The sequence below is a fragment of the Eurytemora carolleeae genome, unplaced genomic scaffold (genome assembly GCF_000591075.1).
Source record: "Eurytemora carolleeae unplaced genomic scaffold, Eaff_2.0 scaffold1048, whole genome shotgun sequence".
Classification (NCBI taxonomy): domain Eukaryota; kingdom Metazoa; phylum Arthropoda; class Copepoda; order Calanoida; family Temoridae; genus Eurytemora; species Eurytemora carolleeae.
The window spans coordinates 59,236-84,968 of NW_019402161.1; the positions used below are offsets into that span (position 1 = coordinate 59,236).

Genomic DNA, 25,733 nt, shown 5'->3' on the forward strand with positions numbered 1-25,733 from the left:
TGAAAGACGTGGAGAGGGGCAGGTAAGTGTCAGAGGAGGGTGGAGAGGGACGGGTAAGTGTAAGAGGGGGGGAATTATTTTACTTTATTCCTTATTACTGTAAAAATACATCCTTCCTCCGAGCACTGTCTAATTAGCGTCTTGTCCAGGGTGACTCAAGAAAAGTAATTAAATTTAAACTTTTTAGTTTTTAAATATAAAGGGGTTTGGAGAAGGGGAGGTGGGAGGAGGGAGGAATAATTTTTTATGAAAAAAAGTTGTAAGTTTTGGAATATTTTATTTTTAGCCTTTTTTTTGGGACACCCTTTGGTTGCCCCGGGACTGGGAATTCCACTGCTCTCATTACTTTCTAAACTGAAGAAACAAGAACACTAAAAAGTCAAAATATATTTTTTCTGACATGTTTTTGTCAGTTTTTAAATATTTATTTCGATTCAAACGTTTAAAAAGCTGAAAAACAAAACCCTTCATCCAAAATGTTTTTAAAGAGAATGAAAACGAAATATCAAGATTTCTGATTGACAATGGTAAATTTTTGTTTTTATGATTCAACCTAGACTCTCAACCTTTGATATTTCAAACTTAAATTATTTATAAGTTCTACGACATGGGTTGGAAAAATATAGCGGTTAGAAAATAAGAGTTTGTGACAAAGAAGATTCATTCTGAACTCATTCATTTCCGGTCGATTCATCCTTCTCCGTTCCATTCATTCTGAACTCATTCATTTCCGGTCGATTCATCCTTCTCCGCTCCATTCATTCTGAACTCATTCATTTCCGGTCAATTCATTCTAAACTCATTCATATTTGGTCGATTCATTCATTTTCGGTCGATTCATTCTGAACTCATTAATTTTTTGGCAACAAATTATGCAAAAACACAGAAAGACAATTATATTTTTGCATTGTTTAAGTAATTCTTCTTAAAGGAACTGTAAACGTAATTCAAATTGACCTTCAATTCCAATTATAGAATGGCATGTCAGGTTCACAAGGATACCCTTTATATTTTTGTCAGATTAAGTAGGAAGGAGATTTTTCTTCATTTTTGCAAAGTTAAATAAAGGATTTCGTTTTCAATCTCTTGGTATAAAGTATTTTTCATTTGAAAATTAAACTTTGAATTAACTATGTTTTCTTTTTATGTAGTTATTTTCGTCTGAAGATTTAGAATCAATTCATTTTTATTTTTAAAAATAATATTATTTTTAACTTTTAAAAATTCTTTGTTTTAGTTTTTTGTAAAATGTTTTATTCAGTAAAAAGTAAAATGTCACGGTCCTCTGAGTTTTTGATAAATATTTTAGAAAACCTTTCCCACTTTTTCATCAATCTATATTAAATGTCACAAACAATGTCTAAAGTATAATATTTTTAATTTTTAAAAACTTTTTTTATTCAAACAGAAAATTTTAATGTTTTCAGCTTTTTATTTTTTTTATTTTGTGCCGGAAGAGTTGAAAGTTTTTAAGATTGAGTGTAATCAATGTCTCATTAATATTAAAAAGACTTGATGAAAGACAGAAAAAGAAGGAAAGCTGCCATTTTCACAAGTGTTCTCCCCCCCCCCACATCCCTTACCCTTATGCCCGTACCCCCCTCCCCTTGGCANGGGGGGGGGGGGCATATACATTGATTTTACTCAAAAATATATTTTTTTTCATTTTAAAATGTAATTTCCAAAATTTTGTTTGATTTTTTCTTGTATGTTGATGTCAAGTTATGATTAGATGAGATTTATCAAATCTTAAACTACTCTAAACTAAGATTTTCTCATCTCTTGGCAACCTTTTGTAAATTCAACTTGGAAAATTTGACATAAAAGGTCTACGACATCAAGATGCAAAAAAAGTGGTGGAAAAATGCAGTATTCTGCATGACATGAGTTATTTTGTCCAAATAAACTTTTTTTAGACACTCAATATTAGATTAACTTCAAGGATCTTATATCATAGAACTGAACTTTGCATAATAATATTTGTATAATGTATGGTGATTGTAAAAAAGCTAATTTCCTCCCCTATTTTTTCAGATTAGGTGTTGACATTTAGTTTGTTTTATTTGTTTATCATATAAAACATAATAAAGTTTATTGGAAGTAAACATATTTTCAAACTGCATTGTAACAAGCAATAAATCTAACGTTTAGTAAACTTGACACTTTTATCAATAGACGGGATCAATTTTTCGATATGTCTCCGTCTATCAGTCTGACTAAAAATATCTCTGTCCATTTTTCTGTCCTTCAGTTATCTATATGTCTATATTTCTTAAAACTTTGCAAGTTTTACCAATTTTAAATAAATCTTTTCTTAAAAAGAATTCTAATCTAATAATGTCGACTGTAACTTAAAGGTCCCAAAGAATTTATTAGGAAAAATTAATTTCAGAAATATACCTAAAAAAGACGTAAAAGACCTCTAATAGGTCCCAACTATAAGAATGTGTAAGATTATCCTAATTTCAGAAATATACTTAAAAAAGACTTTGAAAGACCTCTAAAAGGTCCCAACTATAAGAATGTATAAGATTATTCCAATTTCAGAAATATACCTAAAAAAGACTTAAAAGACCTCTAAAAGGTCCCAACTATAAGAATGTAAAAGATTATCCTAATTTTAGAAATATACCTAAAAAGACTTAAAATACCTCTAAAAGGTCCCAACTATAAGAATATATAAGACTTTCCTAATTACAGAAATATACCTAAAAAGGACTTTGAAAGACCTCTAAAAGGTCCCAACCATAAGAATGTATAAGATTATCCTAATTTCAGAAATAAACCTAAAAAAAAGACTTTGAAAGACCTCTAAAAGGTCCCAACTATAAGAATGTATAAGATTATCCTAATTTCAGAAATAAACCTAAAACAAAGACTTTGAAAGACCTCTAAAAGGTCCCAACTATAAGAATGTGTAAGATTATCCTAATTTCAGAAATAAACCTAAAAAAAGACTTTGAAAGACCTCTAAAAGGTCCCAACTATAAGAATGTATAAGATTATCCTAATTTCAGAAATAAACCTAAAACAAAGACTTTGAAAGACCTCTAAAAGGTCCCAACTATAAGAATGTATAAGATTATCCTAATTTCAGAAATAAACCTAAAAAAAGACTTTGAAAGACCTCTAAAAGGTCCCAACTATTAGAATGTATAAGATTATCCTAATTTCAGAAATAAACCTAAAAAAAAAAGACTTTGAAAGGCCTCTAAAAGGTCCCAACCATACGAATGTATAAGATTATCCTAATTTCAGAAATAAACCTTAAAAAAAGACTTTGAAAGACCTCTAAAAGGTCCCAACTATAAGAATGCAGGAAGGAATGACTTGCAGGAGGCAATGCAAGTAGTATGGGCTGGAAAATGCTAGGAAAACAAAAACATTCAAAAACTTTTTTTTTTAATTTCTTGAAAAAAATCAAAATAAATTTTTTAAAAATTTGGGAACCGGACCTATTTTGGTAAATTAATTTATAATTTCAACATTTCTTTCAATACTTCTTTGATAAATCTTTAAAAATTTTGTTCATCAAAAGTGTACTCTTAGGTTTAGTCAGGGTTTAAACGTGCATATTTAAAGAAACCAGTTTTTAAATCGCCGCAAAAAAACTTTTAATAGTGACTATTTTGAATGTGTTCTCTACTACTAGTCTCCTATCTATGGGGGGTTCGGGACCAGTATAGTCCTCACATGGACGAACCCAAGTACAACAAGGACGAGTCCATCTACTCCATCGTCCATCCCCCCTACTCCAGGAGTCCCTATAGGAGTCCCTACAAGGTGCCTGGATACAGGATGAACCAGAAAAATGGCCCAGGCTGCAGAGTGTATCAGAAAACAAGTCCAAATTATCGGCCAGGGTCGCCGGCTTTCAGGAGAAAAGGACGATTAAAAAAGCAGGGGTAATTATTTAAAGAAATTTAAATATTAAAAGTCTTTTCTTTATTTTTAAATAAACCGAAATTTAAAAAAAAAATTTGTTTTCAAAATTGAAATCGCCATAGTTTTTATATTTGTTAATATTCTGAAATCCCCAGTTCCTCCTCCCCCCCCCCAACTTCCAGATATTTTCAAGCTCGTTTGTAATCATCCATGTTTAACCTTTATATGTTACTAATCTCGGAGAAATGTTTAAATAACTTTAGAAAATCTGACATTAAAAAATATTTAAAAACAACTCTAAGGAATTTTCCAGAAATATTAGTGAAACATTATTTACTTCAGTCTGTTTGTTTGTTTGTATCCAATAAACGTCAAAACGGCTGAAACGATCAGGCCCAAATTTTTTGTGGGACCTCACGTGGCCCCAGGAAAGGTTTATGGCCAATCAGACTTTAAATATGTAATCTTGAGATATTTTTATCTTAAATTATTTAATTTTGTAAAATTTTGAAAATGCGCGAAAAAATATTATGAAATCCGCAAATTTTTAAAAAAGAAATTTTTTGTACTGTACAAAGAGAAGATGCTCACAGATAAATCCACAGTTAAAATTTAAAAAAGAAGATGGGCGCGAAGCGCCCTAAAAGCCTAGTTATTTTTGGTTCAATTGCAGTGAACCAAAAATTTGAACTTTACAGTTATTTAAGAAATATGAAACCAATGAAAAGATTAAAAAACAAACTAAACATGGCAATATTAAGTTGATAATAGTATTTTTCAAAACCTGTTCTTTTCTTCCACATTTGTTCAGTCTCCAATGTCAAATGTAATGTCGGGGTTCAGAAACATATGTTTTGTAAAAAATAACTTACATGTTAACCTTCAAACCTAAGATTTATCGGTAATTTCTCCCTTACTCCAACCCCTCCTGGAGACATGGTTCTAGGGTTCATTATTTATCCTTGCTCAGCTGTAAACTAGACATGAAGCACACGTTTATCCTCTTATACTTTCATCCTTTCATTCTTTCATTCTTTCATCCTTTCATTCTTTCATCCTTTCATCCTACCATCCTTTCATCCTTTCATTCTTTCATCCTTTCCTTTCATCCTTTTATCTTACATTCTTTCATTCTTTCATTCTTTACTTTCATCAATTTTCCTTTCATTTTTTCATCCTTTCATTTTTTCATCCTTTCATCCTTTGTTCTATTCATTCTTTTATGCTTTCATCCTTTCTTCCTTTTATACTCATCCTTTCATTCTTTTTTATTGTCAAGAATTGTTAATCATTCTTGTTTTCTTATTTCAGGTCTGTTTCTCCGAACCATTTCTCCGGATCCCGTATTAAACCCTCCGGAGAAGTGAAACCCCGAGGTATTCCTGTACGAACTAGAACCCGTCCTAGCTCCGGGTCTGCCGGAGACACCACTCCTCGAAGCTCATCTAGTAAGGAGAGTACTCCTAGCCCTGTTCACAGTCCCAGGTCCTCCATCTACGGAGAGTTCTCAAAAATCCCAATCAGTAAGAGCCAAGAGGATCTAATAAAAAGCGTTCATTTGCGAAGTTTTGAGGGATCACGTGGTCTTCCTAGGTCCCAGAGCAGTACTCTAAAACCCCCGGAGATATATTCCAGCTCCTCCTCCTCCCGTCTAGCCAACTCCGTTGAAGTTCTAAGTTCGTTGGATTCCTCAGATCTAGTTTCAAGAAGGAAACCCTCTCCGGGCAGTAAACTTGGACAGTCCTTCACTTCAATCCGTCCTGCTCAGGGTGCTAATCCAAGCTCTGCTCAGGGTTCTAAACCAAGCACTGCTGGGTCCAGGATTCCTCCTCCGGCCTCCAGGAGTTTAAATAGATCCTTACCAACCTCAAATATCAGGTCTTCGTCCTCTCCCCGACTACCGAGGACGGTAGAGAGGACAGGGAAAACAGAGTCGAGGCTGAGAACTCCGTCTCAGGGTTCAAATACAGCTAGGACAGTTAATCCTTCTCCAGGTACACTCAACAGTCCCAGGAAACATGATCAAAGTGAAACAATGATTGGTCAAGGGATTAATTCCAGGTATTATTATTATTATTATNTGTACTTAGTTAATCAAGAAAATTGCAGTTTACAAACAGAGTAAACTTGTCCGTCTTCACTGTTCATCATTATATATATATTTCAGTTTGCACCGGGAAACGTTTAGTAAATCCAACACTAAACGGAAGCTGCTGAAAACGGAAGCAGAAAAAGTTTTAAAAGATCAACTTTCGCGGGGTAAAATCCCCCCTAGGGCTAAATTCCGTGCAGACGATGAAATCAGTATAGGGGAACCCGAGTACAGAGTTATCCCAATCCATAAAGAGGAAAGTGAATCGTGTAGTAAGGAGTCAAAAACATCTCCCGTCCTGGGAGACGTTGCCAAGTCGGGAGACAGTACCGGAGACACCGAACCCTCGGACGGACGGAGGAATTCAATCCCGACTCCGAACCGAGCCAGTAAGAGCGCTAGCCTGGATAATTATTATAAACCAGAAATCCATTCTCCGAAACCACACAAGCTGCCGAGTGGGAAGGGTTCGAGTTCAAGTTTTTTCTCCAGGTTGTCCAGTTTAAGGGTTAGTTTGAACGGACGGAGATCTCCGGGTATAATTACACCACACACCACTAGTAGTGATACGGGATTCTTTCAAGGTAACTTGTTGAACTGAATTATAGAGTTGCACGTCAGATTAACAACAGTACGCTTTTAACAATATTTAATCGGCTTCATATGTCCGCAAATATCTTAAATGGAGAAACTGTAATTAAATATTATTATTTTCAAGATTGAAAAACAAGGATATTTCTATCATATTGTTCTGACAAATGTTTTTCTCTATCAAAAAAATTAATGGTTTGTGGAATTCCCTAAAAGTCTGATTTTCTTTTATTTTATTCAAGGTTTGTATAAATGAAAAGAAAAACATTATGTCGAACGATTAGCAAAGAAACCATTAAAGGAACTGTACGCGCAATTTTAATTGACCCTCCATTGCTTACCAGTCTGATCAAGTTAAAAAACGTTATCTTCGGCGGACCACATTGTAGATCAGATTAACGTTTCAAACTCAAGGGTACCGTTTTAAATTTGACATGCCCTCTTCTGTTTTAATGGACGGTCACTGGAGAATTCAATGACAGTCTCTTTAATTCTCCTTAGGGCCGTCAGTTAAGGATCAGTCTAGTTGTGGGTATAACCCTGCATACTTATGTTTTTGATAAATTGATAAATTGATAAATTGATAAATTAATATTGTTCAGGTATCTCAACAAAATCTAAGTACTGTCTTTCTTCATATGAAATCCGCCACAGTAATTATCTTATAACCCCGCCGTTAGTGAAGCTTGCTAAACCGCCGAAGCGCAAACGTCCCCGGCTTCTCCCGTTGGCGTCGGGACTGAAACGTAGTTTAAGTTTCAACGATGCCCAGCTAATCGCCCAGGCGGTAACAGAAGGCGATTGTAAACTCCTGGAAGACCTTTACCCGTTCTTCCCTCAATCCGATAACATTTATACCGTGATTAAACCAGTGAAAGAAATCGATATGATGGTGAAACCGGTTTTCGGCGGGGAGGCAGAGCGATGGCGGGCTGGTCGGCGGGTATCGGCGGGTCGAACGAGCGCTCAGAATGTTTCTACACTTATCATTGGGAAAGAAAAAGTTCATGGTAAGAAATTCATTTTTGACATAAAAATTATAAAATCCGTTATTTCACTTCTATAAATCTCTAAACAGGGGGGGGGTATACTTTTGCACCCCTCTAGTACTAACATACTAACATACTTGATAAGTAGATATATTATGGTTTGTTGTCACTACACTTTTAACATCTTTTTCTTAGTATTTCTTATGTTATCAATAGATTTATATTCCTTGTGTATTTTTTTCAATGTTTTATAACAACTTAGAGGGGCATTGAATTTTTTAAAAGTTTTGAATTCTATAAGACTTCTTTATTAATTCTTTATAAAACATATGAAAATGCTGGAGGGGGANCTTATACCACCCTGTAGTTGTCTGTCACACCATATCTCTTATACCACCCTGTAGTTGTCTGTCACACCATATCTCTTATACCACCCTGTAGTTGTCTGTCACACCATATCTCTTATACCACCCTGTAGTTGTCTGTCACACCATATCTCTTATACCACCCTGTAGTTGTCTGTCACACCATATCTCTTATACCACCCTGTAGTTGTCTGTCACACCATATCTCTTATACCACCCTGTAGTTGTCTGTCACACCATATCTCTTATACCACCCTGTAGTTGTCTGTCACACCATATCTCTTATACCACCCTGTAGTTGTGTGTCACACCATATCTCTTATACCACCCTGTAGTTGTGTGTCACACCATATCTCTTATATACGCCCGTGGAATTTTGGAGAAAAAATAAAGTTTTGTAAAAAAATTTGTGTTGCCCATGTTTTCCCTGGGGTTACCTAAAATTTTTTTGCCAATTTGGTCATTTGGCAAGCTATAACTAGCGTATATAGAAATATATATTAATATAAATGAACAAAAACTCTCCTATATACTCTGTTTATAATATATATAATACTTTCGAACCTATTCTCACACCCAATTTACGTTTTTTTTTGAGGGGGGGGGGAAACATGACTCAAAAGTTTATGATTCATTTTCAAATAGAGATTTAGGCCAAAGCATCATTTATTTGGTGAGAGAAAAGAATTTTTTTTTTTCATTCTAAGCGAAAAAGTTTTAAATGATGAATAAAAAGCTTAAATGTCCTTTTTTTCCTCTCAAAAAAAATTGGGGAGGGGGGAGTGCATGATAACTTTAGAATATATGTCCTTGAGCGTGTTTCTCCGATATTGAATGAGAATTGAGGTTATTTACGTTAACCTTATCCATCTCTAGCACTAGCCTGGATTAATCCGTCTCGTCCTGTTTCATTATTTTTAATTAGGATTTTATTAATTAAACACATTAATTACCCCCCCCCCCCCAGCACACAAGGAAGTCAAATAAAAACAAACATGATTGTTTTGAAGAGATAAAAACAACAGCTAACTTGACAAAATCAAATTTCTGATCCAGCTTTATCTCCTTTGCCTACGGCCTTTGCCATTTCAGACTATAAATTCTAGTAGATCAAACAGTTTAAAATGTCAAAGGTTACCATATTCAGGTTGCAAAGATATAGGGATTCGCAAGTTAGAAAATTAGAATTTGTGGCGAGTATTCAGTTTGTGCTCAGCTCAAACTTGGGTGAAGCTTGTAAATTTATTATTTCTTATTCTTGATGAGTATTTGTTATGCTCTAGTTAAACAAATGTAACTTGAACCTTTGGTTTAATAATTCATTAATTCATTCCAGGATTTCTTACAATATAACTAAACAACTTAATAAAGGGGGGGGGGGGGGGGGGTATTTTTAGAATCAAAAGGATCGTAACAAAGATTTTTCACAATTTTGATCTTCTTTAATCTAAAGGAATTTTTCTTCCAAATTAACTTATTTATTTATAAATTTGTTTAAAGAATATTTTAATCATTTTATATAGTGGCATAATTCACTGTAAATACAAATTATAAAATTATAAAAAAACGAATTCTGAAGTTTAGAGTTTTTGGAGTCAGACATTTTTAGTAGATATGTTTAATATCATGAAAAAAAAATCTGTTTAAAATTCGGGACCTACTGTTTTTTTAGACACACCTTATGTTTGATATTATTTTAGGAGTATATGTTATTACATACTGTTATTAGACCTTGAATATGTTTAAAATAAATAGCAACAAATCATCATTTACCCTATATACGTTCTGTAATAACATCATTATTTGAAAATTTTTGCAGTTAAACGGACTTTTATTATTATAGGTAACAATATAGATACAAATATACAAAAATTAAAACAAACATCTACATATTATAATTGTAATTTAATTTTTTGGAAAAACTCATTTTTAATTTTCATTTTTTATTTACGCAAAATAAAAAATGGCCGAAAACAACATGGCGTTTGCTTCATCACGTTTCAATTTGCGGTCAAACATATTTGAATTATTTAAAGGAGAGACGAAATTGCATAAAAGGGTGAAGATATATTATGAAAGGGAGTGACCGGCTATGTAAGGTAGTTGAACTGAGTATGCAGTGTTGTGGAAAACTTCTTTCGGAATCATTTGAGACATGTAAAACTTTTTAAAGATCTGTAAATCCTGCGTTTGAGCGCAAATTCGACGTTCAAAACTCCTACTTTGGGGGTGGATACGTTATCAGAATTAGTTTTTTTTTTTTAACTATTAACGACATCGAAAAATAAAGTAAAAATTTTACAGTAATCTAATTAGATGGTTAGGAACATATTTCTCGAAAGAAATTTGTCAATAAATCAATGCTAAAATCGATTATTTCGTTTTCATTATTATATTGAATTTCTTATCTTCTTTGAATTTATTCGCAGATTTATTCAAATTCTTCAAATGTCGTCTTTTCAATAATAATTCTAGAAAATCTGCGAAAATATTTTGAATAATGAGAAAATAGAAACTAATAATTGAACAAGATTAATTATTTTCGATGAAAGGATTAATATTTATTTTCTCAACATGTTCCTAAACATGACGTCTGTAGTAATTTAATAATTTAAAAAAAAACTAATTCTGAAAACGTATCCACCCCCAAAGTAGGAGTTTTGAACGTCGAATTTGCACTCAAACTCAGGATTTACTGATCTTTAAAAAGTGTTATATGTATCAAATGAATCCGAAAGAAGTTTTCCACAAAACTGCATACTCAGTTCAACTAACCTTACATAGCCGGTCACTCCCTTTAAGAGAAAATATTGTGGAATAAGGAGGGATTTAAACTTTCTTGTATATGAGGAGAAAATATTAGAAAGCAAAATGTTTATTCATCCCTGCCGTTTTATTTGAAACATAAACTTTGGAATGTGTAGCTTAAAGTTTGCAATCTTAAACCCGGTTTTAAGTAGAGAATTCTTAACTTAAGTCCAGAAGCATCTGTACTTAAACTCTGTATTTACAGCTTAATTTCTCGACTCAGTAAAGATTTGAAGCTTGTGCATTTTATGATGAGGGAATTGGTAAAAAGTATATTTTTCACGGAGATTTTGAGTTTCTAATATTTCTGTATTTCACAGGGGATGATGGGATACGGGTTATGGGGTCATCTGTCACTTTCTTTTTCATACAATTGTTTAGTATTTTTTTTTTTATAATCAGTGAATTATATTTTTGTAAAATCAAATATATTTCAAAGCCGTAAGTATTGTTTTGAAACACTATCGATTTTTACCAAAAAGATAAAATTAAATGTATGTTAGCAAAGTGTTGTCAAGTATGGTTGAATAAGCCTGCCCCCAGATATTTACAAAATCAAATTTCTGATCCAGCTTTATCTCCTTTGCCTACGGCCTTTGCCATTTCAGACTATAAATTCTAGTAGATCAAACAGTTTAAAATGTCAAAGGTTNAAAAGTTCCCAAGATCTAAAGCTTAATTTTTTTGTCGACCTTACCTCTAGATTTTAAGTAAATCTACGAAAATATTTAGGAAAATCCGTGAGTACACAAAATTTGGATGTGTATATAGAACATATATACACCCTTACATATACGTAATATTATGCAAGCGTATTTATAATACAAAATTAAAAATATAAATAATGTTTTAAATCCTTTTTATTTACACTTCATATAACTTGTGCTAAGGAATTGAGTCTTTGCCAATTTCCTAATCTTCATATCTTTGCAACCTTATTGTGAAAACTTTTGATATTTCAAACTTAGATTATTTAATCTAACAAAATTCACTGTTTGAAATAACAAAGATTTACTACATTGGGTTGCAATGGGATTGTTAAGACTCAATTCCTTTGATACTGATGTAAATGGTTTTAATTTTAATGTTTCCTTCAACCCTAATAACACCCACCCACCCCCAAGAATAAGGTTAAGAATAATTGATATTTTTTGTAAGAATTCTTTCAAATTATCTATTTTAATGAAGTTCAAAAAAACAAATCCCAAATTTAGATAATTGACTATTTCCCCAAAAAAATGTTCTGTTTTCTTCAGAAAACTGCCTGAATTGACCAGTTTTAGGCCCAAATTAAGTTTAAATCTCTGGGAAGCCAGGGTGTTCCCAGAATAAACCCTAAATTTATTCTTTTAACTTCCCCTGTGGTTAAAATGTACAAGTAGAACTACTCCTACAGGGATTACTCTGTAATTCTATTCTAATCCTTGGGATTTTAAATCCCACAGCCAAAGCTTAGTTGAGTCAAGTTTAAGGGATTTTTAAAATCAAATATTGAAATGTTATTTTTTTCTAAGTGGGTGGGGGGGGTTAACGTTAAGAAATTTGCAAAAAAAAAAAAAGAAGGTGGGACAACAGATTATTTTAAAAGACAGCAAAATGTGATATAAGAGATAAAAAATAAATTGAGCATGCAGGGGGGGGGGGTTGAAAGGGGTTAAAGGTTTACACAGCATATCTATGAAAAAATCCTATTTTAAGAGTTTTGAAATATGTCAATCAGCATTTTCTTTGATATTTGTAGATACTGAAGACTGGAAGTCAACGTGTCAACGTTTTAAGATAACGGTGCAAGAAAAGTACATAAAAAGTCAAGGATATATGTTGTAAATCTAGGAGTATTTATTAACTTACAAAATAGAGATATTGGCTGCTTTTTTAGAACATTTTTGAAAAACTGAAAATTTTTAAATGGAAGGATTAAGTTAAACCCACTTTTCATTCTACACACACTAAAAGATTAACCTCTTTCTCATTGGTTAACACTTTAAGGATTTTAATCTGGAATTTCTATGTACTTCTCTTTAATTTCTATGTACTTCTCTTTAATTTCTATGTACTTCTCTTTAATTTCTCTGTACTTCTCTTTAATTTCTATGTACTTCTCTTTAATTTCTATGTACTTCTCTTTAATTTCTATGTTATCTCTTGAAACCTTTTTTACATACTATCAAATATGGGTTTCGAGTTATTTAAACTTGTTTTTTTTATATTTCTCCTCAGTTAAGCATAGTGTGGTGTCTAGGGAAGGGGGATATAACTAAAAAAATGTTTTTGACAAATTATTTGCACAACATATTCACAGTCGTCGTTGTATGTATCAATACATTTGAAGACTACTTTCGTTTTTAATTTTGATTTTTAACAAGCTTTTAAATAACATTGATTCTCATAAGCATGGAAACATATTAAAGCTATCAAATAACAGTTTTGTTTTGTTTACTTGTAACTAAACTTGTTTTTAAAAAAAAGGGTATTTAATAGTCAAAACTTGAATAAAAAGTTTTCTTCTTCATTGATCACTGTATCTTTAGTTATCTTGATATGTTGTTCATATTGAGCTTAATCTTAACAAAAACTCTCAGAATTTAACAAATTATCATTTTCAGAGGACGGACGATTCTCCGGAGAAGTGTCTACTCCGTCCCATCCTAGACTTGAGGTTCGGGTTCAAGTTTCAACTCCTTCTACTCCAAGTATAAACTTCTACTGCCCCCAGGAGCCTAGTCCTATAATCTCCCCCTGGGGTAGGACTAGTAGCTCATCCTTATCATCTAGAGCCAGTGCATCGTCCATAGCTGGGAGGACGAGCAGCGTGTCCTTAAACAACAGGACGAACAGTAGGACGAAAATACTAAGTCCTGTCATAACTAAACCGGACAATGTTGTCCTGGTGGAATGCAATGGTAATGGGATAACAGGCAATCATCCGTTCATTCAGCGAATCCAAAACCAGAGCAGTCGAGCCAACCAAACCCAACCAGTTATTCCTGTTTCTGCGTCCCAGCTCGGACCAAATTCTCAGCTGTCCATTTCCAGCTCCAGTAGGGAGTCAGACCTTGCTCCAAGCTCTAGTAGGGAATTGGAGTCGGGGACATACCGAACCTTAAACTTTGATCCATTCAGAAACGTTCTCAGTCTCGCGGACAGTAATATCAGTCAGGCCGAATCCATCCTCTCCTCCCTGGGTTGCGAGAGGTCTGGAGTTCGGTCGGATTCGGATTCAGATCCGTCCAGTCTAGGGCTCAGTTCGGATATTGAAACCAATATTCGTAAACTGGAGAAAACCCAGGCTAAGATTAACGCGGCGTTGGAAACCTTCAGAACTGTTCAAATTTCCTCAGCATCTCCGGGTCCTGGTTCTATCATTAGATCGGAGATATCCTCTCCACGACCCAGTGCTAATACGTTGGACAACGCAGAGCTATATATAGGATTCCCCAAGTCCCTGGGGAACAGACGGGAATCCCGGCATAGAGTAACCTACCCCCAGTCCAAGGCGGAGTTGAAAATAAACCAGAGAAAATTAAGTTATGAAATCTCTGCTCCGGAACCTGAAACTAAACCGAGAAAAACCAGCTTGTTCCGAAGACACTCCTTCAACCACAGCTATAAGGAGAAGGTTCAGCCTAGACACGGAGACCAACCTATCTCCGTTGGGTGGGGGGAGAGTGACTCCGAGTCTGCTCGAACCAGCGCAGTGTATGATGATTGCACGTTTAGTGACTCCGAAGGTAGTTTTTCTCCGTTGAAAAATCGAATTCGTGGATTACTCGGATCCTTTGGGAAAGGACGAAAAAAGCTAGTGAAATCACCGAAAAAGAAAGAACTGCCTTTGAGTATGAAAGATCCGGTTGAATCCAGTGATAGGACAGATTTGTCCGGCTCCCTTTCTATAGGACAGTTCACAGAACTGGTGAAAAGTCTGCCAGCAAATAATTTCTCAGCAAAATCCAATGATTCAACTCAATCTCCAGCTTTTCTAAGACCTAAGGTGAAAAGTGTAATTATATATTTGTACCATTATTATTATTATTATTATTATTCAGGTTCCAAAGCAGCATAGAGCTGTTGCTGCTAACAACAGCAATGACACATTCTCCAGTGTCTCCACCTGCCAAAGCTTCAATATCAGCTCAAACAGAAACAGTGTCATCAGCGCCCAGTCCGTCTCCTCCGAAAGTTTCGACAACAACTCCGCCTCCGATGAAAACGGCGCCTCCACCGGCTCTCCTCCAACCAACGTCAACGACGACCTAACCCCTGAACAGCGCCAACAGCGTAAACTGTTCTTTATAGCGCGGGAAATCATGAGTTCTGAGAGGGTGTATGTTGATGTTCTGAAAATTCTGAATACAGAATTCCGCGAGTTTGTCCAAAAAGCCCGCGCAGAGTCTAAATCCGGAATTCTTCCGGACCAGGACTTTGTGAAGCTGTTCAGCAACCTGCCAGAGCTGATGATGTTGAACGAGGACCTGCTCAGGGACTTCGAGACAAGGGTGGAGAACTGGAACACCATCAAGAAGATCGCCGACGTGATTGTGCGTAAGGGACCGTACCTGAAACTGTACACAGTTTATATTCGGGATTTTTCCGCGATGAATTTCCATTTTGAAGAATGCTGCTCTCGGTATCCAAAGTTTGGAAAGCTAGTCAAAGAATTTGAGAAGCTGCCCCGTTGTCAGCGCCTAAGGTAAATTTTCCAAGTTTCATATATTTCATATTTTGTACAATCATAATTATTTGAAAAATGTATATGTGAACTATAGTTTATTCTATTAAATGGTTAAACATTTTTTTTCACCGAAAAAAAATCCCAAATGAAATCTTAAATTTAGAATTTGAGAATGTTTTATCTTTTTGTTAATAATGTAAAGTTTTTATTTTAAATGTATGATTTTTTTAAAATGCAAAACAATTTATTAAGGAATTCTTTCTTTGTTGAAGAAAAAAATAGTTGGAAATTAAATCTTTGGAATTTTTTGAGATTTTAAAACAATGAATTTAATGGTAAAACAGACTCATGAACTTAAATAATAAAAGAGATATTTTCATTCTCAAAATAGGAACTGAAATTTTGCTGCATCTTTGCAACCTGATGGAGTAAACATTTGATATTTCAAACTTAGAACATGTGATTCAACAGAATTTATAGTTTGAATTATTAAAGGTTTAGACATCGTGTTGTAAAAATTTAAGGGTTTAGAATGTTTTTGTCAAAAACTCTGTTCCTTTGATTTCAAACCTTTTTTTTTCGTTTTCTTTTTTTGTTATTAAACCATAGATTAATAACAACACGGATAGAACACTAGATGAGTTGAAGCCCAAAGGAGTTCGGCTTAGGCAGCGTTGAATAACAAGACTTCGGAATTCTGCCACAGGGTTATTGTTAAATACGACATTAAGTGTTCTATCTGTGTTGTTAATCTATGGATTAAACGCATCTAGTGTTCTATCTGTATTGTTATTAATCTATGGATTAAACTCATCTAGTGTTCTATCTGTGTTGTTATTTATCTATGGATTAAACGCATCTAGTGTTCTATCTGTGTTGTTGTTAATCTATGGATTAAACGCAGCTAGTGTTCTATCTGTGTTGTTATTTATCTATGGATTAAACGCATCTAGTGCTCTATCTGTTTTGTTGTTAATCTATGGATTAAACGCATCTATTGTTCTATCTGTGTTGTTATTTATCTATGGATTCAACGCATCTAGTGTTCTATCTGTGTTGTTGTTAATCTATGGATTAAACGCATTTAGTGTTCTATCTGTGTTGTTGTTAATCTATGGATTGTATTTAGGTTGCAGCACTATATGTTAAAGCCTGTTCAACGACTGCCCCAATATCGTCTCCTTCTCGAGGATTATCTCAAACATTTAGATCCTGACAGCCCAGACTTCGACGATACCACCCAGGCTCTTCACATTGTCAGCGAGGCAGCAGAGCATGCAAACAACACTGTCAAGCAGGGGGTGAGTAAACATTTTCCGGGATTTAAAACTTAAGGGGGTGGTTTTATGAAGATTTTAAGATTTTTATAACATATTCTATAGTTTTTAAATCGACTGTAAACGTAATTATTTTAAAGGACCCTTTTTTATAAAGGGACATGTCCTGATTCACGAGCAGAAGGGTACATTTTATACCTTTATCTTTGTAAATTATTACAATTTTTTATTTTTGTCTCTACTGAAAAATCCGCAAGCTACTTTGATAGAGAAACCAGTATGGAAAGTAAAAAAATAATATCTTTATCATTTTTTCTCAGAAGGAATTGAAATGGTACCACATCGTGAATCCTCTTTAAATGGAGGGTCGTTTATAATTACATCTTAATACAGGGTAACAAAGGATGAGACTGTAAAGACGACCCAAAACTTTAAACATATGACGATTTGAAGCTTTATTTTTGGTTACTGCATTCAATTTTGTGTCTTGATGATTTAGGAGCTAATTAAGCACAGATATATTCCAGTTTTGACCAACAAGGAACAATGAAAGCAAGATAATGTACAATCCGTAAATTCGTCTCTGTAGTCTCATACTTTGTGGGTAACCCTGTACTTCAAAGAGAAACCCTGTACCTTAAAACTCGTTTTGTATTTCTTGGATAATTTATATTTATAGTTAAATAGTTAAAATTCAGATAGTTTTTTGGCAGAGAGATATTTTTTATGTTAAAAACAGGACCGTTGCTGCTACAAGTTTGCAAATGAAAATTAAAAAGTTTTATTATGAATTGTTCAATCAAATCCTCCTTTTGATTCTCGTCATGACATGTGAAACGAAATCCCTGTATGGAAAAGGGTTTAAGTTTTTCCAACCACTTATTTCTATGGTCGCTAATTGTTCAGGGCATTCCAAAAATAAAGGCACAAAAAAGCCAAGGTGGGTTTTAACTAAAACAAGTTTTGCGAAATTATTCAAAAGTCGTCTTTATATTTTTTTGGACAGCGTATAGGAGATTTTTCGAAAATGTTAATTATTTTGTGACACCCCATGAGACCGGGGAATCGTGACTAAATAATAGTTTGTTCGTTCGCACAAATCTCCGGGTTGGCATTCAGAGTTAAAGAAAACTGTGCAAGAAAATCCGCAAGCGGAAACTGTACAGTTTGCATTTTCGAGGATTTTTTGTCATGTAATCTATACATAAAAACCAGCATCATAACAGAATATTTTTAAGGATTGAATCTATAACTGCAGATGATACTAATTCCTTAATTTAAATTTCTATTTTTAAATCAGAAAAAAGTAGGCAGATATAGATAGATTTGGACAAACAACATTCATATATATGAATAGACAATAGACAGGAACCCAGATAGACAAATAGACAGGAACCCAGATAGACAAATAGACAGGAACCCAGATAGACAAATAGACAGGAACCCAGATAGACAAATAGNTCTATCTATCTATCTATCTATCTATCTATCTATCTATCTATCTATCTATCTATCTATCTATCTATCTATCTATCTATCTATCTATCTATCTATCTATCTATCTATCTATCTATCTATCTATCTATCTATCTATCTATCTATCTATCTATCTATCTATCTATCTATCTATCTATCTATCTATCTATCTATCTATCTATCTATCTATCTATCTATCTATCTATCTATCTATCTATCTATCTATCTATCTATCTATCTATCTATCTATCTATCTATCTATCTATCTATCTATCTATCTATCTATCTATCTATCTATCTATCTATCTATCTATCTATCTATCTATCTATCTATCTATCTATCTATCTATCTATCTATCTATCTATCTATCTATCTATCTATCTATCTATCTATCTATCTATCTATCTATCTATCTATCTATCTATCTATCTATCTATCTATCTATCTATCTATCTATCTATCTATCTATCTATCTATCTATCTATCTATCTATCTATCTATCTATCTATCTATCTATCTATCTATCTATCTATCTATCTATCTATCTATCTATCTATCTATCTATCTATCTATCTATCTATCTATCTATCTATCTATCTATCTATCTATCTATCTATCTATCTATCTATCTATCTATCTATCTATCTATCTATCTATCTATCTATCTATCTATCTATCTATCTATCTATTCTATCTATCTATCTATCTATCTATCTATCTATCTATCTATCTATCTATCTATCTATTATTCTATAATCTATCTATCTATCTATCTATCTATCTATCTAGGATAAGTTCCAGCGAATGCTAAAGTTGCAGAGCAGGGTGGGGGACTGGGAGCTGATTAAACCGGGTCGGGAGCTCGTCAAGGAAGGAGAACTGAGTAAAATATCTAGGAAAGGATTTGGACCCAGGTAAACAAATAAAACATTAAAATATCTTATTGTTTAAAACCCAAGCTTTATAAAATTATAAATCTTTAAATAAAGAAACTAATCAATCAAAAATGAAAAATGATAAGTAGCAAAGAATTAAAAATTGTAAGGTATTTAAAGAAAATTAGAACGTCGACTTTGCGCTCAAACCCAGTAATTATACATCATTAAAACGTTTTAAATGTCTCAAATTAATTCGAAAAAAATTCTCCACAATACCTACATTCTCAGTTCAGCTACCATACATTGCCGGTCACTCCCTTTAATATTTCAAATTGTGATCCGGAAGGATTCATAGTTTGAATAATCAAAGGTCTTAGACATGGGGGTTGCTAAAATTTAGGGGTTAGACGGGCAGAACTGAGTTTCTTTGTTTTAATAAAAACAATTTTATAAATATTTTTTTTTATTTAAAAATTATTTTTAGATATTTTATCCTTGTCTCTGACTGCCTGCTGTACACGAGCTACCAGGGGACCATGGCGGGGGATAACACCAGCTTGAAGGTCAGATTTCTCCATCTATCTATCTATCTATCTATCTATCTGTCTATCTATATATCTATCTGTCTATCTATCTATATGTCTGTCTATCTATATGTCTATCTATCTATCTATCTATCTGTTTATATGTCTATCTATCTATATATGTCTATCTATCTATATGGTTATCTATTCTATCTGTCTATCTATTTTATCTTTCTATTCGTCTATCTATCTAATTCATAAACATGATTCTAATATTGTATGTTACCCTCTGTTACTACCATCCCGCTGAGTACCCACCCTTTCCTTTATACTTTTTACCCCCTCCTTACCTTCTTCATGATTTATCATCATTGTTTTGTTTAAAATGTACACTGTACAGTGTACATCCATCTATTTATTTACTTATTCGCTTATAATGGGCCAACCTATCAAAACAACCAACTCTGGTTAGGCGGGTCCAAACTACATACAGTGAAACCCTTAATAACGAATACATCGAAAGAATTCATCAAATGTTGTATTCTTCACTTTCTGATAATGGAATGTTGCAGATATTTAGTTTTTTAATTAAATGATTATATGGAACTCTTTAAAACTGTTCCCGCATATTCATGGCCATTTATTTATTTTCGCAAATACTGAATTTTACGTAATATAGTATAAAACATATTAAAAATTGTCAAGACGACATTTGATAAATTCTTCCGATGTATTCGTTATTAAGGGTTTCACTGTAGTAAATTGTGATTTGTTGAAATATGAAATATCTATCTATCTATATACATATCTATCTGTCTATCTATCTATTCTTTCTGTCTGTTCGTCTATATATCTATCAATCTGTCTAAGTGCAGCATGTATTTATTTATCTATCAGGTGAGCTACTCCATCATGTTGAACCAGCTTACGGTGAACCTGCCCCCCTGCCAGGACAGGGAGTACAACACAGAGTTTTCTATTACCAGCAACGTTAGGAGTTGTACTCTGAGAGCAAAGTAAGTTAGAAATATGAAGTATTCAAATATTTAGAATAATTTCTTTATTGTAAATACTCATACAATTATTTTATTGAACATATTCAGATTAATAAAGATAATAATAATAATAATGATAATAATTATAATGAATTATTTGCTAGAGATGTAGCTGAGAGAAATGAATGGTTGGATGCCTTGAACACTGCTATAGAGGACTACAGGAGCAGGAAGGCGACATTTAACATCGGAGATACCATGTCCCTGGGGAGGGGAGAGGGAAAACTGGGAGAATCTGCCCCAGTCTGGATTCCAGACCAGAGGGTTACCATGTGTCAGGTAGGATGATTGCAATCATAATAATGATACAATAATGATTGCTATCACATGCTGGTTGAAAGCTTGGTAAAAATTTATATTTAAATCAAAGGTCGTCTTCATTGTTTTGATATACACTAGGGCGGTAGTATGTAGTATGTACAAAAATGATTTCTTTTCGCTCTTTTTTTTTGTTTTTAAATCACATTTATTCACTTGAAATCACATTTATTCACTTGAACTCACATTTATTCACTTTAAATCACATTTATTCACTTGAACTCACATTTATTTACTTGAACTAACATTTAATCACTTGAAATCACATTTATTTACTTGAAATCTCATTTATTCACTTGAAATCACATGTTTTCACTTGAAATCACATTTATTCACTTGAAATCACATTTATTCACTTAATATTACATTTATTCACTTGAAATCATGTTTTTTCACTTGAAATCATGTTTATTCACTTAAAATCACATTATATTATACAGATTTTAATCCAGGTCTGTGGTGGTGAATTTAACCTTGTAGTCCGACGTCATCACTGCCGTGCCTGTGGTAAGGTGGTGTGCACCAACTGTAGTAGGAACAAGGCACCCTTGAGATACAAGGGTTGGGAGCAGCACAGAGTTTGTGATACATGCTTCGACCATCTCGAGAAATGTAAGTAGAACTTCCATCAAACTTAAACTTAAAGGGATTGATTTCCATTTATAATTTGGAAGATGACGCCATTTTTCTAGCTTGAAAAATTGAACTGTTACAGCCAACGCACACCTGAAAATAATCAATTTTTAAAGAGAAAAACATGGAAATCATATTCATTCTTATCAGACAAAGCTTTTAAGGGTACATACACAGCTTTATATTGTAGAGGATGAAATCACTTTGAAGAGGATTATAAATACATAATGAATAACGATTGTATTGAAGGAGAGGAACATGAGTAGGTGTTCTCGGGTCCAGAATCCAACGCTACTAATTTGCGGATTTTATAATCTTCTTTCGGGGCTTTCATCCTTTTGGGTTATAAACTAAATCTAGAAGAGTTCGAACAGTCTTAACTAATTTGATAACACGGGGAAGTTTTCCTTTAAAGGTCTGCAAATGTAATATGTAATATGTAATATGTAATAAGAAGGTTAATTACAATTATAAAAGTTCATTTAAAGCTAAAACCATTAATACAATTCAACGAGTGGGTAAAAGTGGGTAAAAGTTGACACTTCTGTAATCCTGGATACACATTTTAGCTTAGATTAGATTAGCACAGTCAATTGCCAAAAGTATGAGTAATCTATAAGCAAGAAGAGGGGGAGGCAGAACATCAATAAAAACTGGGTTAAAGAAAGCAAATCATCTTTGTAGTTCTTCTTGCTCTATTCCTAAAGGGGGTTAGCAAAAAACTCAATTGATTTAAAAATAATGATTTTTAAATGAATCTTACAGAATTTTCCCCTCAAATTTAAATATGAAGCTAGTAAGCCAAGGTTAACATGAGATCATCATTAAAGGGAATGTAAGCCGTAATTTCAAGTGACCCTCCAAGCAAAGATAGCAATGTCCAATTCACATGATACCCTTTAAAACTTACTCTGACCAAGAATGAATTACACTTCGATGTTTATAAATTTGAAAACTGATATTTTTCAAAAGTGGTTTCTCCACGAAAGTGGTTTGCCCATTTATACATCACGAAACAATAAAGAAATTATCTAAGTTTAACACTTGTTAACCTTGATAAACGATAATATCTTCCACATTATTGATCAGATAAAGGTTTTAAGAGTATTGTTGTAAATTGCGCCACTCGACATTTCGCTTACAGTCCCTTTAAATATTTTCTATTTTCTCTATGTTAAGCTTTCATCAGTCCTAACATACACCTGGGAGAGGTGTTGAACTTACAACTTTAAAGAAAACACTATTATACACTCTCATTAATTTGTAAATATAAGCACTGAAGTTCAAAACATTAAACAAAATAATGATAACATTAATAATAATGATACTATTTGTAGTACATGGTGAAGATGAGGAGCTAAGATCTCGGTTTAAAAAACGGGATCACAGTAGATCTGTTGGCAAATATATCCCTCAAAGGTTAAAACTACCAGCTAACTCTGAGAACTCTGAGATGTCTGGACACCTGCGGAGACGGCTAAAGAATAATAAATGGAAGAGGTCCTGGTTTGTTCTAAAAGAGAGAGTTCTGTATATATATAGAGCTAGTGAGGATACAGTAGCAGCAGAAACTCTTCCTGTTCTAGGCTGGACTCTTCAACCCCTAGCAGAGGTAAACATAACTCCCAGGGTACCTTGTTTAGTAGTAGAACTTTTAAACCCCTTGCAGAGGTAAAAATAACTCTCAGGGTACCTTGTTTAGACTAGCAGATGTAGAAATAATTTTTATCTGATGAAAATTTCATAGAGTGTCAGACAACTCTTTGAGTAGAATTTGGATTATTTGATTGATTGATAGAAATACAACCAGTTTTTTAACTTACTTTATTTTCAGAAGCTTTTGCTAGAGCCTGGAGAGTCAGGGTTTCAGCTTTCTCACCCTAACAGTGAAACCTTGATATTTGTCGCGGAGAATAAAACCTATGCTGATAAATGGATCGCAGAGCTAAACATTGCCAGTAATCTTTAAACCTGAAGATATATTTAAACCTTCAGATATTTTCAAATCTGGAAATATTTTCAAACCTGGATATATATTTGAACCTAAAGATATCTTTAAACCTGGATATACATCTTTAAACCTGGAGATGTGTCTTTAAACCTGGAGATTTGTCTTTAAACCTGTAGATATAGGTTTAAACCTGGAGGTATCTTTAAACTTCAGGATATCTTAGAACCTGGAGATACATCTTTACACCTGGAGTTATATCTTTAAACATGGAGATATCTTTAAACCTGGAGATATATCTTAAAACCTGGAAATATCTTAAAATCTGGATATATCTTTAAATCTGGAGATGTGTCTTTAAAGTTTTTAAACCTAGAGATATGTTTTTAAACCTGGATATATCTTTAAACCTAGAGATATGTCTTTGAACCATGCGAAATATCTCCAAACCTGGAGATATATTCAAACCTGGAGAAATATCTTTAAATCTGGAGATATCTTTAAACCTGGAGGTATATTCAAACCTGGAATTAAAGTAAAATGTCTTTAATTCGCCATGACATCATATGGTCCATTGCATACTCAAAATGCTAGCTCTATTAATACATCTCTAATCCTTGGTTGTTATTTTTACAACGTGTTGCCACCGGTATGATGTAATACTGCCACCGGCATGCTGTAATACTGTCACCAGCATGCTGTAATACTGTCACCGGCATGCTGTAATACTGCCACCAGAATGCTGTAATACTGCCACCAGCATGCTGGATGCCCACTAGTTTAGCATGCTGTTGTGCCAAAGGTTGCAAAGTTAAAAATGAAAATTCATTCTTTCCAAATTGATAAAATTCATCCAGTGTAAATATTTAGATAGATTTCCTAGTCCTGTACCCACAATAAATAATTTGTGATCAAAATAAATTTGTTGCTTCGTTAAGTGTTGTGTACATATTGTACACGACAAAAAATAAACAATATTAACTGTACAACTCTTATTTCATTTGTTTTGGCCTATACAAATAACTCAAGTTTGATTCTAAATACATGAAACACGGCAATTGGGCAGTGTTCACAGACCCAATTCACTGAAATTCCATAGTTGTAGGAACATTATATTTTAATGGTATTTGAAAACTACAATAAATGTTTCTGTGAATTGTCTCCGAATCAGTTTTAAACAATCTCCATAATAGTTGGACCATTCTTGATCTTGATTTAAGAGTGAGTCAGATAGAATTAGAATTTATCTAGGCTTTGGCTTAAAAATATTTAAAGATAGTAGCTTTGGCATGAAAATTTCACATAATTTGTTAGGGTTGCCCCGACATGCTCTGTATTTGTTAGGGTTGCCCCGACATGCTCTGTATTTGTAATTTGTCCTACAATCATTTGTCCCAGAATTATTTGTCCTACAATCATTTGTCCTGCAATCATTTGTCCTGCACATCATTTGAGGAGATAACATCACTTGTCCTGCACATCATTTGGGGAGATAATATCACTTGTCCTACACTTCATTTGAGGAGATAACATCACTTGTCCTACACTTAATTTGAGGAGATAACATCATTTGTCCTGCACATCATTTGAGGAGATAACATCACTTGTTCTACACTTCATTTGAGGAGATAACATCACTTGTCCTGCACTTCATTTGAGGAGATAACATCACTTGTCCTACACTTAATTTGAGGAGATAACATCATTTGTCCTGCACATCATTTGAGGAGATAACATCATTTGTCCTGCACATCATTTGAGGAGATAACATCATTTGTCCTGCACATCATTTGAGGAGATAACATCATTTGTCCTGCACATCATTTGAGGAGATAACATCATTTGTCCTACACTTCATTTGAGGAGATAACATCACTTGTCCTACATTTAATTTGCACTCTACATTATTTGTCCTACAGAGAGGGATTAAAATGATTTGTCCTACAATTGATAACATTATTTGTTCTAAAGAAATGTTTTAAATGTTTAATTTAATTTCTTTTACGATGTTAAATAATACACTGTCATCTCATCTTATTTTGGGGTTACGTGGGGTTAAGACAATTTCTGTGCTTAGCGCTGCAGTATCTTTAAAGTTAAATAATCGTTTTATCGTTAGTAATATATATACTTTATGATCTGTAGTACAAATGATGTTTAGGACAAATGATGTTTAGGACAAATGATGTGTAGTACAAATGATGTGTAGGACAAATGATCT

At 33.5% G+C, this 25,733-nt stretch overlaps 1 protein-coding gene across 1 annotated transcript; it reads left to right on the forward strand.

Annotated features, from left to right (window-relative positions):
• Positions 1 to 2,877: 2,877 nt before the first annotated feature.
• LOC111718041 (serine/arginine repetitive matrix protein 2) lies at positions 2,878 to 24,498 on the forward strand (the record flags this gene model as incomplete). The annotated part of the gene is given in 15 exon segments (XM_023493525.1): positions 2,878 to 3,372; positions 3,653 to 3,905; positions 5,197 to 5,946; positions 6,053 to 6,561; positions 7,171 to 7,578; positions 13,337 to 14,721; positions 14,777 to 15,420; positions 16,532 to 16,703; positions 18,946 to 19,070; positions 19,519 to 19,597; positions 20,456 to 20,574; positions 20,718 to 20,892; positions 21,384 to 21,543; positions 22,902 to 23,176; positions 23,399 to 24,498. Coding segments are annotated over 15 exon segments (5,208 nt in total). The 3' UTR covers positions 23,534 to 24,498.
• Between the last annotated feature and the right edge of the window lie 1,235 nt (positions 24,499 to 25,733).